Below are 17,788 nucleotides of genomic sequence, written 5' to 3' on the forward strand. Positions count from 1 at the left end.
GCGTCGCTGGGTTCCCCTCAAGCCCTGAGGCAAAAAAGCTCTTAGGGAAGGCTGAAGCCTAAATGTCTCCTTTATGCTGGACAGGGACCTAGCCAGGGCCTTCGGGGGTCATGGGGCAACCAACCCTCAACCTGCTTCTAACTCTGACTTTGGAAGTTTGAGGAAAAAATGAAGCCCAAGTTGTCACTGTCTGGTTCTCTTGCCCGGCTATCAGGTTTAGGATCGGTAGGCGGGGGGGGGGGGGGGGGGGGGGGGGTTATAAAGGGGGAAGGACTGATAAATCTGATAAAACCGATTTGGGCTTTCAATAGGGGAACCTTCTCCCTGTGGGGTGGGGGCAGAGTTGGGCACGCATGTCTAGAGTTTCTGGTCACCCATCTGTCCAGGGATGAGGCGTTGAGAACCCAAAACTTAGCCTTCAGACGGAAGAAGGGCCCCTCTCAGCTCTAGTGCCTGTAGATGCCACTCAGGATGAGTGGAGAATTGGGAAGGTGTTTGCCAATCACTTTGTTCAGCTCACCTTCTTCCTGACCCTGAGTAAACTCCTCCAGATCATCTTGCCTTTCCCCCTTTTGCTGGGGCTGGAAACAAGGGGTGAGGAGAAAAGCCATCCTCTGATTCTGTTCTGCCTCTGGCTCCCAGCTTGAGGAGAAATCTCTAGTTTCTCTACCTTGTGTTCCCTGGGGGCCCCAGGGTTGGTGGGGGTGGGTGGAAGAGGAGGGAAATGCTCTAGAGAGGGGCGAGGTGGTCTTTCCTGGGCTCCTCTCACCACCCCTGTAGCTTCAGAGAGACCTGAATTTGAAATCACCATCTTCTCTCTGGGCAGTTTCTATCTGCCTTTTCTTCCTTCCTTCCCTCCCTCCTTCCTCACCAGGTGAGAACAAGCTGATCTTCTGTTTGCTGATTGGGCTGAAAGCTGAAAGAAGGTGGGTGGTTTTTTTTTAATGGCATTTGTAAAACACTTACTATGTGTTAGGCACTGAACTAAGCCCTGGGGTAATCAATCAATCAATCAATCGTATTTATTGAGCGCTTAGTGTGTGCAGAGCACTGTACTAAGCACTTGGGAAGAAGTTGGCAACATATAGAGATAGTCCCTACCCAACAGTGGGCTCACAGTCTAGTCCGTGTCCCACATGGGGCTCCCAGTCTTAATCCCCGTTTTACAGATGAGGTAACTGAACCACAGAGAAGTTAAGTGACTTTCCCGAGGTCACCCAGCAGACACGTGGCAGAGCCAGTGTTAGAACCCAGGTCATCATCGTTAATGGTATTTGAGTTCTTACTGTGTGAAGAGCACTGTACTAAGCGCATGGGAGAATCCACTATGGTAAGAGTTGGCAGACATGTTCCCTGTCCAGAACGAGCTTACAATTGAGAGGGAGACAGGCATTAAGATAAATGAATAATTTATAATGTATTATTTAAAGATATATATTTAGGTCCTTCTAACTCCCAGGACTGTGCTTTGTCCACTAGGCCAAGCTGCTTCTCACTGGAAACAGAATGACTTCAGAGGGTAAGGAGGTGGAAGAGGGGACTTTTAGGAGGGTGGGGTTCCAGGATTTATTTATATTAATGCCCATCTCCCCTTGTAGACTGTAAGCTCATTGGGGTCAGGAAATGTATCTGTTTATTGTTGCAATGTACTCTCCCAAGTGCTTAGTACAGTGATCTGCCCACAGTAGCGCTCAATAAATATGAATGAATGAACGAAAGGACAGGGGACATTGGGTTGGTCAGCAGCACGTCCTCGCCTGGAAATGGTATTTCTTGAGGGCACGCTGGGTATAATGAGCTGCACTGCTAGGCCCTCCGCTCTCCTCTCTGTCCCTCGCCCCCATCCACTCCCTGAACCGGACAGCTCTGGGGATCCCGGGCACTACAGCCATGTCGGCCCTAGTTGGAACTAGGGGCACCATTCTCGGCAGGACTGGGGACCAGCCCCTGAGTCCCAGGCCCTGGGAGGAGCAGTCCTATGTGTTCCAGAAGGACAGTGGAGGCAGGAGGGCGGCCTGGATGGAGACCCTGGGGCAGGATCTCTCGTTGCCCTCTCTCCCCCTTCACCTCCCCCCACCAACTTGACCCCAGAGAGGGGACCCAGAAACTCCAAGCTTTGGTGATCCTTGCCCCTGGTGATGTATGAGCCCCGGGATCTCCACCGACTTCTTTCCACTCCCTGGTTGATGACAGGCTGAGGAGTGGCGGTCCCGGGTCCAGTCTCCGAGGGGTAAGCAGGTTTGGCCGGGGACCGGAGGCTGCCCCACTCGTTGACTCAGGGTGTATTAGCTGTACTCCGGGGAAGGGGGGCTACAAGGTGGCAAGGGAGTCTGGGGAGGGCCAAGGCACTCTCTGGAGCCATGGATTCCCCCAGATACGACTGGGGAGGGTCTGTCTCAAGGCGACAGAGGGAGAGAGTTCCCTGTGAGCCATAAAGGAGGCAAGACAACTGCGGAGCAGAGGAAAGGGCTGAGCCCGGCCCCCTTGCCTTTCCGTGCCTTCCCTTGCCTTCCCATCCCATCTCTTCCCTTCCCATCCCTTCTCTCCAACTCAGTTTATTGGGCTGCAGCCTGAAGGAAAGAGGATCTGGCAGAGTAGTGGAGGTGGGGAGGAAGGGCACTGAAAGCTCCCCGACTGTTTTCTCGGTTACCAGAGACCAGTTGGTCAGCCTGTCCGGAGAGGGGAGGGCTGGACTGGAGAGGGGCCAGGTAAAGCAGGGTCTGGGTCATTTCCATTTAGCCTGCCCTTTCCTGAGAGCCGGAGCTGTTTGCCGCCGAGGAGGCCGGAGAGGGAGGAGAAGGGCCAGGGGAAGGGTGACTAGTGGGGGCCGAGCAGCCAGCTGGCAGGGCTGGGGACTGGAAAGGGGCCAGGCGGAGCCGAGGGTGTGACTGGGGACCCATTGCTTGCTCAGGGAGGGTCGCCGGGGGCTGGATCACCTGAGCTCCTGCTCCAGGTAACCTGGAGAAGCAGCGTGGCTTAGTGGAAAGAGCACGGGCCTGGGGGGGTTCTAATCCCGGCTCCTCAATTTATCTGCAGTGTGACCTTGGGCCAGGCTCTGGGCCTCGGTTCTCACTTTTCTGGGCCTCAGTTACTCCATCTATAAAACGGGGATTAAGACTGGGCTCCATGTGGGAGATGGACTGCGTCCGACCTGATTAGCTTGTAATCTACCCCAGTTCATACCATAGGGCCAGGCATGTAGTAAGCACTTAACAAATATCATTGCACACAGTGGCCCCGGGCAGGTTGAGGTGGAGGTGCGCCTGTTAATTGGTATGGGATGCGTCAGCTGGGCTGGGTAGGAGAGGATGGGGAGTGGGAAGGTGGTGGTCTCTTGGCTGCTCGCTTCCCCCGTCCAGGCCCTGATATTAGGGCAGACCGAGTTCACTGGGACGGGCTAGGGGTTAGCCCCTCTCTGCTCTTTGCCTCCTCACTAGAGTGGCCCAACAAGAATGTCCCATTTTCCTCCCAGCCCGAGTACCCAACAGGGGGTTTATAAAAATAATTATAAAAATAATACCAACAATAATAATGATATTTAAGTACTTACTATGTGCCAAACATTGTACACGGCATAGTGGATAGAGCATGGTCCTGGGAGTTAGAAGGTCATGGATTCTAATCCCAGCTCCACTACTTGGCTGCTGTGTGGTCTTGGGCAAGTCATTTCACTTCTCTGTGCCTCAGTTACCTCATCTGTAAAATGGGGATTGAGACTGTGAACCCCACATGGGACAGAGACTGTCCAACCCAATTTGCTTGTATCCGCCTAGCACTTAGTACAGTGCCTGGCATATAGTAAGCACTTTGGAGTCAGAGGTTATGGGTTCAAATCCCGGCTCCACCAGTAGTCAGCTGAGTGACTTTGGTCAAGTCACTTAACTTCTCTGTGCCTCAGTTACCTCATCCGTAAAATGGGGATTGACTGTGAGCCCCCCATGGGACAACCTGATCACCTTGTAACCTCCCCAGCGCTTAGAACAGTGCTTTGCACATAGTAAGTGCTTAATAAATGCTGTTATTATTATTATTATTGTTACAAGATCATCAGACTGTGAGCCCACTGTTGGGTAGGGACTGTCTCTATATGTTGCCAACTTGTACTTCCCAAGCGCTTAGTACAGTGCTCTGCCTATAGTAAACGCTCAATAAATACGATTGATTGATTGATTGATCCCACGTGGAGCTTACAGTCTAAGGAGGGAGAACAGGTATTGATTCCCCATTTTACAGCTGAGGGAACCAAAGCAAGAGAAGTTAAGTGACTTGCCCAAAGTCACACAGCAGACAAGTTTAGCTCGGGACAGGCCCCCTTCCCTCCAGCACTGCAGAGTGGGAGGTGAGAAACCTGGATTTTTGAGTTCTCTCTATAGACTGTAAACTCGTTAAGGGGAGGGGACGTGTCTGCTAATTCTGTGGTACCCTCTCATGTGCTTAGTACAGTGCTCTGCACATTGTAAACGCTCAATAAATGCCATTGATTGAGTGATCTCCCTCCTCCCTTACCTACCCCGGAGAACTGGATGGGGCTGGCTGATGGGCTCTCTCCAGAGATCAATCATTCAATCATTCAGTCGTATTTATTGAACACTTACTGTGTGCAGAGCAGTGTACTAAGCTCTCGAGAGAGTACAATACGACAATAAAGAGACACATTCCCCGCCCACAACGAGTTTACAGTCTAGAGGAGCTAGGGAGGCCTGGGAGGAAAGGAGGGCAGCAGTCTTGGGTCTGCTTAACTGCCTTGGGTTCCTACGGAACCAGATTGTTCTCTCCCTATTCCTAGAGGACGGGAATAGGAGGAGTCTTTTCCATTTTAGAGATGAGAATACTGAGATTCAGAGAGGTTCATCAGCTTGCCCCGGGCCTGCGAGTCAGCTTGGGCCTCCGGCCTGGAGGAGGCCCAGGAAGTACTGGTTTTGTGGGTTCTTGTGGAAGGGATTATTGTTCCTTCAAGGAGCCCAAAGGTGGATCTGACCCAGTCTCCCCACCCCACTCCCCCCGCCCCGAGTTCACTTCCTGACTGTTTCTCCTGCCGTGCCAGTCTGAGCAGGTTGCAGTTGGCATCCGCTCCAGGAAGTGAGCCCGTGGGGTCCTGGATGCTGCTGCTGACATGCACCCCGCGGGCACCCGGGGAGGAATGAATGGAAGGGTTGAGGTGCTAAGGCTCCATACAGGGAGGGTGGAGGGCACCCTGTTCTGCGGGCAGCCAGCCTCAAGCAGGCTGTCTTATCTGCTCCCAGAGGCTGCCCGGCTGCTCCCGGCCACTTTGAGAGGAAGGGGCTCCTGGGTTTCATCGTTAAATCACCGTTGCTTCATACTCTCCCAAGCACTTAGAACAGTACTTAATAATTCCATTGATTTATTGATGGGGGAGGAGAGGGGCTGCAAAGGTGGAGGCTTGGGCATAGAGGAGGAAGCTTTTTAAGCTGTTTATTGACTTAAACTAAGACCCAGGAGAGCCACCCACGCTCCCTCCAGAAGCAGGAAGTGCCCTCCGCTGCGAACAAAGGGGAAGTGACCAGGCCGGCTTCATGGGAGAGTGCAAAGGGAACAGTAAACAAAAGCCACCTCAGGCTCCTTTCGCTGACAAGTTTGCCACTGGAGGTGGTGGCCGGGTGCCGGTGGTGGAGAATGGTCAGGCGACTCCCAATCAAGCGGTTAATCAATCAGTGGTATTGATTGAGCCTTTACTGTGTACAGAGAGCACTGTACTATGTGCTTGGGAGAGTCCCATATACTCAAGTTGGTAGACATTATCCCTGCCCTCAAGAATCTTAGAGTCAACAGAGGGAGACAGACGTTAATGTAGATTTCACACGGGGATATAATATACGTGTACTTAAGTTCTGTGTGGCTGGGGGGCAAGTATCAAAGTGCCATCGGAAGAGCCAACAATTAATCAATGGTATTTATTGAGTGCTTCCCGTGCACAGAGCACTGCAGTAAGCACTTGGGAAGGGAGAGCACAATATTCATTCATTCATTCAATCGTATTTATTGAGCATTTACTGTGTGCAGAGCACTGTACCAAGCGCTTGGGAAGTACAAGTTGGCAGCATATAGAGACGGTCCCTACCCAACAGCGGGCTCACAGTCTAGAAGGGGGAGACAGACCACAAAACAAAACATGTGGACAGGTGTCAGGTCATCAGAATAAATAGGAATAAAACTAGATGCACATCATTAACAAAATAAATAGAATAGTAAATATGTATAAGTAAAATAGAGTAATAAATCTGTACAAACATATATACAGGTGCTGTGGGGAGGGGAAGGAGGTTGGGCTGGGGGGATGGGGAAGAGGAGAGGAAAAAGGGGGCTCAGTCTGGGAAGGCCTCCTGGAGGAGGTGAGCTCTCAGTAGGGCTTTGAAGGGAGGAAGAGAGCTAGCTTGGCGGATGTGCGGATGGAGGGCATTCCAGGCCAGGGGAGGACTTGGGCCAGGAGTTGATGGTGGGACCGGCGAGAACGAGGCCCGGTGAGGAGGTTAGTGGCAGAGGAGTGGAGGGTGTGGGGTGGGCTGGAGAAGGAGAGAAGGGAGGTGAGGTAGGAGGGGGCGAGGTGATGGACAGCCTTGAAGCCGAGAGTGAGGAGTTTTTGCTTGATGCGGAGGTTGACTGGTAGCCACTGGAGATTAATAAAGTTGGTAGACATTATCCCTGCCCTCAGGAATCTAAGAGTCGACAGAGAGAGACAGACTTTAAAGTAGATTTCAAACGGGGATATAATATATGTGTACCTTAGTTCCGTGTGGCTGGGAGGCAGGTATCAAAGTGCCATCAGAAGAGCCAACAATTCATCGATGGTATTTACCGAGTGCTTCCCGTGCACAGAGCACTGCAGTAAGCGCTTGGGAAGGGAGAGTACAATAGAGTCGGTAGACTTGGACAAGGAGTAGCGGGAATCTTAGAGTCCATGGATTCCTGTCCACTGATACGGAGCTCTTCTTCTGTCCTAGGACCTCAGCTCCCAGCATGTGCCCGCACCAAGGCGCTTTGTAGTCCTGCGCCGCCCGCCAGCGGAGCCCGAAGCCCAGCTGGGAGCAGGGAAGAGCGGAAATGAGAGGTGACTGCTTGAATCCGCGGCAGTTGGCGTCCCCAGGCAGGCGGAGAACTAGGGGCCCGGCTGCGGCCCGGTCCGACCCTGCCATCTGATCCGTCCGCCCGTCCCCATCCCTGGGTCCCGAGGCAGCCGGCCATGGCCTCCAAGGTGTGGCTCAGCCGCATGCTCCGGCACCGCAAGGCCCAACTCCTGCTGGTCAACGCGCTGACTTTCGGCCTGGAGGTCTGCCTGGCGGCGGGCATCACCTACGTGCCTCCTCTGCTGCTGGAGGTGGGCGTGGAAGAGAAGTTTATGACCATGGTGCTGGGTGAGTCATGCCCCAGTTCAGGCTCCCCTGAACCCTCCACCCATGGCCTCCCCAGCCCGGACAGCGTCGGGAGGAATCCCGAGGCAGGGGGCTTCCGGGAGGGGAAGAAGGACCTGACTTCGACTATCAGTTTTGACACGTCCACTGTGGGACCTTGGGCGAGTTACTTCGCTTCTCTGTGCCTCAGTTACCTCATCTGTAAAATGGGGATTAACTGTGAGCCTCATGTGGGACATGGACTGGGTCCAATCCGATTGTTTTGTGTCTTCCCCAGTGCTTAGAACAATGCCTGGCACACAGCGCTGAAGCAGCGTGGCGTAGTAAACAGAGCCCAGGCATGGGAGTCAGAAGGTCATGGGTTTTAATCCTGGCTCTGCCGTTTGTCTGCTGTGTAACTCTGAGCAAGTCACTTCTTTGCTCTGAGCCTCCGTTCCCTCATCTGTAAAATGGGTTTTGAGACTGGGAGCCCCAGGTGGGACAGGAACTATCCAACCTGATTTGCTTGTATCCCCCCACCCCAGCGCTTAGTACAGTGCCCGGCACACCGTAGGCACTTAACCAATACCACTATTCTTATCATTATTATTAATAATAATAAATACCATTTTTAAAAAAAGGTGGGGGGGGGGGGTCTCTCCCTCCCATTCCTAGCTGTAAGGATGGGGAGGGAATGAATATAGAAGTTCCTTTTTGCTGCTGACCTCTCACCCACTCGCCCAGCCAATGATCCCACTGCCATCTTGTTCCGGGGAGGGGGATTGGGCCAGAGATGGGGGAGGGGAGTATCCGGGCAGTGGAACGGGGTCTCCGGGGTGGACCAGCCCCACCTCTGACTCTTGTCCTCTCCTTCCTTCCCTTCCTTCCCTTCCCTTCCTTTCCTTCCCTTCCTTCCCTTCCCTTCCCTCCTTCCCTTCCCTTCCCTCCTTCCTTCCCTTCCCTCCTTCCTTCCCTTCCCTCCTTCCTTCCCTTCCCTCCTTCCTTCCCTTCCCTCCTTCCTTCCCTTCCCTTCCCTTCCCTCCTTCCCTTCCCTCCTTCCCTTCCCTCCTTCCCTTTCCTCCTTCCCTTCCCTCCTTCCTTTCCTTCCCTTCCCTCCTTCCCTTCTTCCCTTCCCTTCTTCCCTTCCGTCCTTCCCTTCCCTCCTTCCCTTCCCTCCTTCCCTTCCCTCCTTCCCTTCCCTCCTTCCCTTCCCTCCTTCCCTTCCCTCCTTCCCTTCCCTCCTTCGCTTCCCTCCTTCCCTTCCCTCCTTCCCTTCCCTCCTTCTCTTCCCTTCCCTCCTTCCCTTCCCTCCTTCCCTTCCCTCCTTCCCTTCCCTCCTTCCCTTCCCTCCTTCCCTTCCCTTCCCTCCTTCCCTTCCCTCCTTCCCTTCCCTCCTTCCCTTCCCTCCTTCCCTTCCCTCCTTCCCTCCCTCCCTCCTTCCCTTCCTTCTTTCCTTCCCTCTGCTTCCCTCCCGCCCCACCTCAGGTATCGGCCCCGTGCTGGGCTTGGTCTCGGTGCCTCTCCTGGGCTCAGCCAGCGATCAGTGGCGGGGCCGCTACGGCCGGCGTCGGCCCTTCATCTGGACGCTGTCACTGGGCGTCCTGCTGAGCCTCTTCCTCATCCCCCGGGCCGGGAGGCTGGCGGGACTGGCAGGGCCGGGGGCCCGCTCTCTGGAGCTGGCCCTGCTCATCCTGGGAGTGGGGCTGCTGGACTTCTGCGGCCAGGTGTGCTTCACCCCCCTGGAGGCCCTGCTCTCCGACCTGTTCCGCGAGCCGGACCACTGCCGCCAGGCCTTCTCCGTCTACGCCTTCATGATCAGCCTCGGTGGCTGCCTGGGCTACCTGCTCCCCGCCATCGACTGGGATGCCAGCGTCCTGGCCCCGTACCTGGGCAGCCAGGAGGAGTGCCTCTTCGGCCTGCTGACCCTCATCTTCCTCGCCTGCGTCCTGGCCACCTTCCTCGTGGCGGAGGAGTCGGCGCCGGGCCCGGCCGAGGCGGGCGAGGGGCTCCCGGGGCCCGCGGCTCCGGCCGGCCGCCGCTGCTGCTGCCCTTGCGGGGCCCGGCCCGTGGCCCTGGCACTCCGGAATTTGGGGGCACTGCTGCCGCGGCTGCACCGGCTCTGTTGCCGGGTGCCCCGGGCCCTGCGCCGCCTCTTTGTGGCCGAGCTCTGCAGCTGGATGGCACTCATGAGCTTCACCCTCTTCTACACGGACTTTGTGGGCGAGGGGCTGTACCAGGGCGTGCCCCTGGCCGAGCCGGGCACCGAGGCCCGGCGCCGCTACGATGAGGGTGAGAGGCCTTGGGATGAGGGGCTGGGTCTGGAGTGTGGAAGGACATGGGGGCAAGGAGGGACGGGCTGCTCAGGGGGCTTTGACAAGCCTTGGTGCCTACTGGGTTTCCTGTCCAGCTTCCGCTGGGAAGTTTCCAGCGAGTCTTTTTTTTTCCCCCAGTGGTATTGGTTAGACACTTCCTCTGTGCCAGGCACTGTACTAAGCGCTGGAGTAGGTACAAGTTTATCAGGTTGGACTCAGTCCCTGTCCCGCATGGGGCTCACAGTCTTCATCCCCACTTTACAGATGAGGGAACTCAAGCTCTGAGAAGTGAAGCGATTTACCCAAGGTCACACAGCAGACACGTGGCGGAGCCGGGTTTAGAACCCAGGTCCTTCTGACTCCGAGACCCGTGCCCTATCCACTACGCCATGCTGCTTCTCAGTCTTGGCGGAGCGGTCCTGGCAGAATGAGCTCTGTCCTCACTACTTGGGGTTCGAGGTCATGATCGACTGGGGCAATTGGGAGGGAATGGCCTAGCTACACTGTAAGCTCATTGTGGGCAGGGAAGAAGTCCGTTTATTGTCGTATTGTACTCTCCCAAGTGCTTAGTACAGTGCTCTGCATGCAGGAAATGCTCAATAAATGCGACTGAATGAATGAATAGCTAGGGGTCTGCAGGCAGATGGATCCGGCAGGGAAATGAATGGGCGGAGGGTTCCGGGGGTGGGCCCAAACCAGGGCCTGCTGGGGACCAGACCAGGGTCTTCTAGGGGCCAGACCTGAGGCCAGATTAGGCCCAGCCAGGCACAGGCGGAACTCCAGAGTCAGTGGAAAGAGCACGGACTTTGGAGTCAGAAGTCATGGGTTCGTATCCCGGCTCTGCCAAGTGTCAGCTGTGTGACTTTGGACAAGTCACTTCACTTCTTCATGCCCCAGTTCCCTCATCTGTACAATGGGGATGAAGACTGTGAGCCTCCTGTGGGACAACCTGATCTCCTTGTAACCTCCCCAGCGTTTAGTACAGTACTTTGCACATAGTAAGCGCTTAATAAATGCTATTATTATTATTATTATAGAGAAGGCCTTCAAGCTGAGCCCTTTCAGTCTGCAGGCCACTGAACACCACTCCTGAAGCAAGAACCCCAGTGAAGGCCAACCTCCCCATCACCCTTAGGACCAGAAGCTATAGCTCACGAGCCTGGGAGTCAGAAACACCTGGCTTCTCTTCCCAGCTCCACCACTAGTCTGCTGCTGTGTGACCTTGGGCAAATCACTTCACTTCTCTGTGCCTCAGTTACCTCATCTGTAAAGTGGGAATTAAGACAGCAAGCCCCATGCTGGACAGGGACTACGCCCAACCTGATTAATTTGCATTTACCCCAGCATTTAGTACAGTGCCTGGCACATAGTAAGTGCTTAATAAATACCATTTGGGGTAGGGCAAAGGTGGCGTTCCCCCCATTCCCAGAAATTGTGTCTTTCCATTCCCAGTTTGGCTGGCTGTTGGCTCCGGGCCCCAAGTTTCTGTCCCAAAGTGTGCTCCGTTTCCAGAAAAGGAGTGGCAGCCTGACAGCAACTCTCTTATAAAAACAGTTGCTGGGGCCTAGTCCAGGCCCTCCCAGGCTCTTAGAAGAATGGGATAGTGTGCTGGAGGGGGGAAGAAGGGGTGGTGTTAATTAGGGAATGCTCCCTGGAGGAGGAGACGGCGACTTTGAGCTGGGATTTGGAGGTGAGGGAAGAGGCCGATGGGAACCAAGGGCAGAAAGGTTGGGGTTGCGGATGGGGAGTAAGACGATGAGGGGTGGGTAGTGGGGCAGGAAGTTTGGGGGTGGGTACCAGGGCAGGAAAGTTAGGGTTGGGGGTGGGGATAAGAACCAGGAGCAGGACATTTGGGGTTGGGGGGTAAGGAGCGGGAGCAGGAAGCTTGGGGTTGGAGGTAAGGGACCGGAGGCAAGGTTAGAGCTGGAAGAGGGTGGGTGTCCTCAGCCTGACCTGCTTTTCTTCCCTGTGTCACCCTCCCCTTCCTCCCACCTGGCAGGGGTGCGGATGGGCAGCCTGGGCCTATTCCTTCAGTGTGCCATCTCCCTCCTCTTCTCCCTGGGCATGGACCGGTTGGTCCAGCTCTTCGGCACACGGGCCGTCTACCTCGCCAGCGTGGCTTCCTTCCCCGTGGCTGCGGGCATCACCTGCCTGTCCCGCAGCGTGGCTGTGGTCACCGTCTCTGCCGCCCTCACCGGGTTCACCTTCTCCGCGCTGCAGATCCTGCCGTACACCTTGGCCTCCCTCTACCACCGGGAGAAGCAGGTACGGGGGCCAGGACGGGGAGCACAGGGGAAGCGGGGAGCTCTGGGCTGAGCGGGGAAGGATCCCCGTTTCGGGGTTAAGGAAATGGAGTGTTGGTGGGGACCCCCTCTCCCCCTACCACGGTGGCGTCGGTATCTCTGGAGGTGATGTTGCTTTCGGGGCCTCCTGGCAGACACAGGTGGCTTCTTGCACCCACCATGGGTAATGGGATCCCCTGGGACCCTGATGTGGGTGAGCTGAGGGAGGGACCAGGTGGCTTGAATAATAATAATAATGGTATTTGTTAAGCACTTACTATGTGCCACGCACTAAGCGCTGAGGCAGGGGAATAGATGAGATGAACTCCGGAGGCTTCTGGCAGGCTGAAGAGTCTAAGCCCGGAGAGTGGTGAGGTGAGCGGGTAGACTGGGACTGGTTAGAGCAGGCGGAACCCCCACCCCCAGGCCGAGGCAGCGTGGCTCAGTGGAAAGAGCACGGGCTTTGGAGTCAGAGGTCATGGGTTCAAATGCCGGCTCCGCCACTTGTCAGCTGTGTGACGTCGGGCAAGTCACTTCTCTGTGCCTCAGTTACCTCATCTGTAAAATGGGGATTAAGACTGTGAGCCCCAGGTGGGACAACCTGATCACCTTGTAACCTCCCCAGTGCTTAGAACAGTGCTCGGCACATAGTAAGCACTTAATAAATGCCTTTATTATTATTATTATTATCTCGAGACACCCCCCCTCACCAGGCAGTGAGCAGTGATCTTGTGCATCCTGCTTTTTGCTGCTCACTCTTGGTATGCCTTTTGCCTATTTCCTTCTCGAATTCTGTCCCCGCCTGCCGTTGCTTCTTTGCCCACGCTCTTATCTGGCCCCTCTGCCCCCAGCCCCCCACCATGGCACGCCTCTCAGCCGACTAACCCTCTCGACTCCATTCAACCAGGGGCTGTGTAAGTTGGGACATTGACCCCCCTGCTCCCCACCTCCTCTGCTGTAAAGGGAACTAACCAACCCTCCCCCTTCGCCCCCCAACCACCCATCCCGGGAACCCCTTGCACCTCCAGGGCTCGCCCTCTCTCCCTGCATGTTGTCGTCTCTTCCCCACTCTCCTTCCCTCCCGTCAGCCACCTTCTATCCGAGGCAGCTTCGGGGTGGATCTCTGGGATGGGGTTGACTCATTTGTTTGAGGGGTGGATGACAGACCGAGGGACTGAGGATCCCTCTGAGCCCTGTAGCCTCAGTCCGGGGCTCCTTGGGGCTCTGCCTGTGTGGCCTAGGCCAGGAAGTGGTGGGTTTCTGGTTTTCCAGCCTGGGACAGTTATCCACTGCATCCTCCTTGATCCCTCTGGAGATGATGCTTCACAATGTGGAAGGGGGCTGAAAGGGGTAGAAGGAGAATGGGGGAGGTGGTCCACTTATCATTATTAGTTGTAGTAGCAGTGGTATCATTATTACAATGAAGCAGTGTGGCTCAGTGGAAAGAGCACGGGCTTGGGAGTCAGAGGTCATGGGTTCTAATCCTGGCTCCACCACTTGTCAGCTGTGTGACTTGGGGCAAGACACTTGCTGTGCCTTAATTACCTCATCTGGAAAAGGGGGATTAAGACTGTGAGCCCCATGTGGGACAACCTGATTACCTTGTATCCCCCCACCCCATAGCTGAGAACAGTGCTTGGCACATAGTGAGTGCTTAACAAGTGACATCATTATTATTATTTTCTAGACTGTGAATTCATTGTTGGGTAGGGACCATCTCTCTATGGTGCCGATTTGTACTTCCCAAGGGCTTAGTACAGTGTATAGTATATACTATGTGTGTATATATATACACATAGTATACTATAAATATATATTATATTCATAGTATACTATAAATATATAGTATATTCATAGTATACTATAAATATATAGTATATTCATAGTATACTATAAATATATAGTATACTATAGTATATAGTATAAATATATAGTATAGTACAGTATAGCACACAGTAAGCACTCAATGAATACTATTGAATGAATGAATTATTATTATTATTATTGTATTTGTTAAGCACTTACTATGTGCCAAGCCCTGTTCTAAGTGCTGAGATAGATACAAGGTTATCAGGTTGCACAGAGCCCCTGTCCGGCAGTGGGGCTAACCGTCTAGGTGGGAGGGAATAGGATTTAATCCCCATTTTGCAGATGAGGAAACTGAGGCCCAGGAAAGTTAAGTGACTTGCCTAAGGTCACCCAGCAGACAAGTGGCAGAGCTGAGATTTAGAACTCAGGTCTTCTGACTCCCAGTCCTGTGCTCTTTCTACTAGGCTACACTGCTGCTCATTTATTTATTATCTATTTATTTTATTTTGTTAGTATGTTTGGTTTTGTTCTCTGTCTCCCCCTTCTAGACTGTGTGCCCACTGTTGGGTAGGGACCGTCTCTATATGTTGCCAACTTGTACTTCCCAAGCGCTTAGTACAGTGCTCTGCACACAGTAAGCGCTCAATAAATACGATTGATTGATTGATTGATTTATGTGATTCTTACCCATTCCGTATCTCTCCAACTCAGATGAGAAGGTTATGTTTAACTCCCTTCCAGTAATTAGGCTTTCTACGGCCCTGAGGCTCAGGAAGGGGTAATACCTAGCCCCTACCCCCTCACCCCCTCCCAGTCTCTCCTCCTTGGTTTACTTATGTTCAGTTTTCCCTGCTTTGACTGTTGGAGTTTCTATGAAAATTAAGTGTTTGAAGAAAGTGCCCTCCCCATCCTCAGGATATCCTTTGCCTGGATATCCTCCCTGTGTGGGCCCCAGGGCCCAGTCTTCTCCGGTCCCTGCCCCGGAGGCCGGCATCTGTGTCTGGACCACAGGGCTTCCCAGACCACATCTGAGGTCTGGCGGCTGGAGAGGCCCCTGCCATCTGGAGCCTGGTATGGGCCTGGAAAAAACCATCTTGGATTGGAGGACCTCAGCAGCACCCCTGCCCCAAAGTTGCTTCTCTCTCTGGCCCGACAGGCCTCAGGCAAAGGCACCCAAATGCCTATAGCTTTTTTAAAATTTGGGGTGTTTTGTTGATGATATTTAAGCGCTTACTATGCGCCAGGCACTGAACTAAGCAATAGAGTAGATACGAGCTAATCAGGTTGGACACAGTCATTCATTCATTCAGTCATATTTATTAAGCGCTTACTGTGTGCAGAGCACTGGATTAAGTGCTTGGGAAAGTACAATACAGCAGTAAAGAGTGACAATCCCTGCCCACAACGAGCTCTGTCCCACATAGGGGTCATAGTCTTATTCCCCACTTTGCAGATGAGGTAATTGAAGCACTGAGAAGTTAAGTGACTTGCCCAAGGTCATACAGCAGACATAATTCCTCCCACTGCTGTAGCCTCTCTCAAGCCCGGGCACCTGCTCAGGGAGGGACAAGGAGAGATAGTAGCCGATGTCCTGGGAGCTGCCCCTTCTCGGAACAGGGAATGGAGCTGCTGGGGTCCCCATTGGGCCCATTCTGTTAGTGCTTTCCCATCTTCCTTCCTTGCTCTGCCCCAGAGTCTTACTGCTTTAGGACTCACCCAGAGAAGTAGAGTTTGACTCATTCATTCATTCAGTCGTATTTATTGAGCGCTTACTGTGTGCAGAGCACTGTACTAAGCGCTTGGAAAGTACAATTCGGCAACAGAGACAATCCCTACCCAACAACGGACTCAAACGGACTCACGGTCTAGAAGGGGGAGGCAGACAACAAAACAAGTAGACAGGCATCAATACCATCAAAATAGATAAAAAGAATTATAGCTATATGCACATCATTCATAAAATAGAATAATAAATATGTACAAATATACGCCAGTGCTGTGGGGAGGGGAAGAGGGTAGAGCAGAAGGAGGGAGTAGGGGCAATGGGGAGGGGAGGAGGAGCAGCAGAGGAAAAGGGAGGCTCAGTCTGAGAAGGCCTCCTGGAGAAGGTGAGCTCTCAGTAGGGCTTTGAAGAGGGGAAGAGAGCTAGTTTGGTGGATGTGAGGAGGGAGGGCATTCCAGGCCAGAGGTAGGACGTGGGCCGGGGTCGACGGAATAGTTGGATCTGCCTGATAGGTGCACTCCCCTCCCTGACTCTCCTTGGGTCCTCACTCTAATCCCTCCTCCATTTTCTGCTTCCCCCAGGTGTTCCTGCCCAAATACAAAGGGGATGGCAGCGAGGACAGCCCAGCGACCAGCTTCCTGAGTGGCCCCAAGACCGGGAGTCCCTTCCCCAATGGACATCCCGGGGCTGTGGGCGGACTGTTCCCCTCGCCCCCGGGCCTGTGTGGAGGCTCCCCTTGCGACGTCTCCATGCGGGTGGTCGTGGGAGAGCCAGAGTCCGGGGGGCTGGGCCGGGGCATCTGCCTGGACCTGGCCATCCTGGACAGTTCCTTCCTGCTCTCCCAGGTGGCTCCGTCCCTGCTCATGGGCTCCATTGTCCAGCTGACACAGTCGGTCACCGCCTACATGGTGTCCGCCGCCGGCCTCGGGCTGCTGGCCATTTATTTTGCCACCCGGGTGGTGTTTGACAAGAGCGACTTGGCCAGGTACCCAGGGTAGGGACGGGAAGGAGGAGGGAGGCCTAACCTCCGCTCTCAAGTCCCCAGAGGGCGAAGGGCAGAGAGGCTAATGGGGAACTGAGGAATTCTGCTCCCCACTGCCTTCTAGCCTCCAGGCCCAGCTACGGGAGCGGGAGCGAGCGAGGGAACTTGGCCTTCCCCTCCGCCTTCACACCCACACCCTGATGGCTGCTTCCTCTCCCCCCAGTTCCCTCACACTGGCTCAGGGGAGGGAGTAAGGGGGAGCGCAGGGGACTGGGCCTTATTGGACAACTCCATCGCCTCAAATTACCCCCCCAGTCCATTGGTCTCCGCAGCTTGTCTGCCCAAGCAGAGCCATGAGCGCAGGGGACTGGACCTTATTGAACAACTCCACCGACTCAAATTACCCCCCTAGTCCATCGGTCTCCGCAGCTTGTCTGCCCAAGCAGAGCCATGACAATTGGGAGAATAACACCATCTGCCCTCTGGTGTCCTTGAGCCATTTCCTGAGCCCCTGAGAGGAGCCAGGGCTAGTCCTTGCCTCTGAGGCCTCCCTTACAGCCTTGTGCCCCTATTTCTGGAGGTGGGGAGCCCCAGGAAGGGATGTGAAGGCTGGAGGGAGCCCCCTGACTGCTCTCCTGACAAGACCGAGGAGTTGCCTTTTCGGTGGGGGCGGTTAATTGCCTGCTGTGTGCTTGTGTGCAATTCTGGAGGGAGAAATTGGGGGAATTAAGCTCCCGAAACGGGAGAAGGGTGGGAAGAAGGGGATTCTGGAGGGCAGGGGAGGTAGGCCGTCTTGATCACCTCCAGCTCAGAGCCAGGCCCTTGCTCTCCCCCCGGGCAGCCCTGCCCTCTTCCCCCTCCGACCCCAATGGCCAGAGGCTCCAGCGGGGATCAGAAGCCCGTGAGCTTTGAGGAGGTTGGGTGGGGAGGGAAAAGGGAAGCTCAGCCCCCCAGCTTAGAGCCAGTACCCCCAGCACTTAACCCCTTCCCCTTTCCTCCATCCGTTAGAGCCAGACCTGGTCCTCCCATCTTAGGTACCCAGGTAAGAAGTAAAGTGGCGGGGGGGGGGGGGGAATCGGAGGACCACCTCCTCCCTTTTCTCCTCGCCCATCTCCCTGCCTTCCCTTCCCTCTCCCTCACCGATTTCTGAACCGACAGTCGCCTTTGAAGCCTGTAATTTATTTATTTAACCAAGTAGGGGGCACTTTGTCCCTTGGGGTGGGGAGTCTCCCAGGTCTAGGGGGATTTCTAGTAGGGTCTGGCCATGCTCACGCACCGTCAATCAGTCATTAGTGCTTACTGAATGCGTCCTATGTACAGAGTGCTATAGTAAG

General features: G+C 54.6%; 1 protein-coding gene across 2 annotated transcripts; it reads left to right on the forward strand.

Annotated features, from left to right (window-relative positions):
• Positions 1 to 822: 822 nt before the first annotated feature.
• On the forward strand, positions 823 to 17,515 carry SLC45A3 (solute carrier family 45 member 3). Of its 2 annotated transcripts, XM_038749806.1 has the most exons (6): positions 823 to 926; positions 1,480 to 1,519; positions 6,960 to 7,370; positions 8,832 to 9,635; positions 11,658 to 11,923; positions 16,054 to 17,515. In XM_038749806.1, exons 3-6 carry the CDS (start codon positions 7,199 to 7,201, stop codon positions 16,468 to 16,470), a joined length of 1,659 nt encoding a protein of 552 aa, XP_038605734.1. In that variant the 5' UTR covers positions 823 to 926; positions 1,480 to 1,519; positions 6,960 to 7,198; the 3' UTR covers positions 16,471 to 17,515. The 2 variants fall into 2 exon arrangements, with proteins under 2 accessions (XP_038605734.1, XP_038605735.1); XM_038749807.1 differs by lacking the exon at positions 1,480 to 1,519.
• Positions 17,516 to 17,788: the final 273 nt, after the last annotated feature.

The sequence above is a fragment of the Tachyglossus aculeatus genome, chromosome 7, assembly GCF_015852505.1.
Source record: "Tachyglossus aculeatus isolate mTacAcu1 chromosome 7, mTacAcu1.pri, whole genome shotgun sequence".
Taxonomy (NCBI): Eukaryota; Metazoa; Chordata; class Mammalia; order Monotremata; family Tachyglossidae; genus Tachyglossus; species Tachyglossus aculeatus.

Coding starts and splice junctions, on each gene's coding strand:
- SLC45A3 (XM_038749806.1), top strand. CDS start 7,199: ATGGCCTCCAAGGTGTGGCTCAGCCGCATGCTCCGGCACCGCAAGGCC. Junction 7,371..8,831: donor GTTTATGACCATGGTGCTGG/GTGAGTCATGCC, acceptor GCCCCACCTCAG/GTATCGGCCCCGTGCTGGGC. Junction 9,636..11,657: donor CCGGCGCCGCTACGATGAGG/GTGAGAGGCCTT, acceptor CCCACCTGGCAG/GGGTGCGGATGGGCAGCCTG.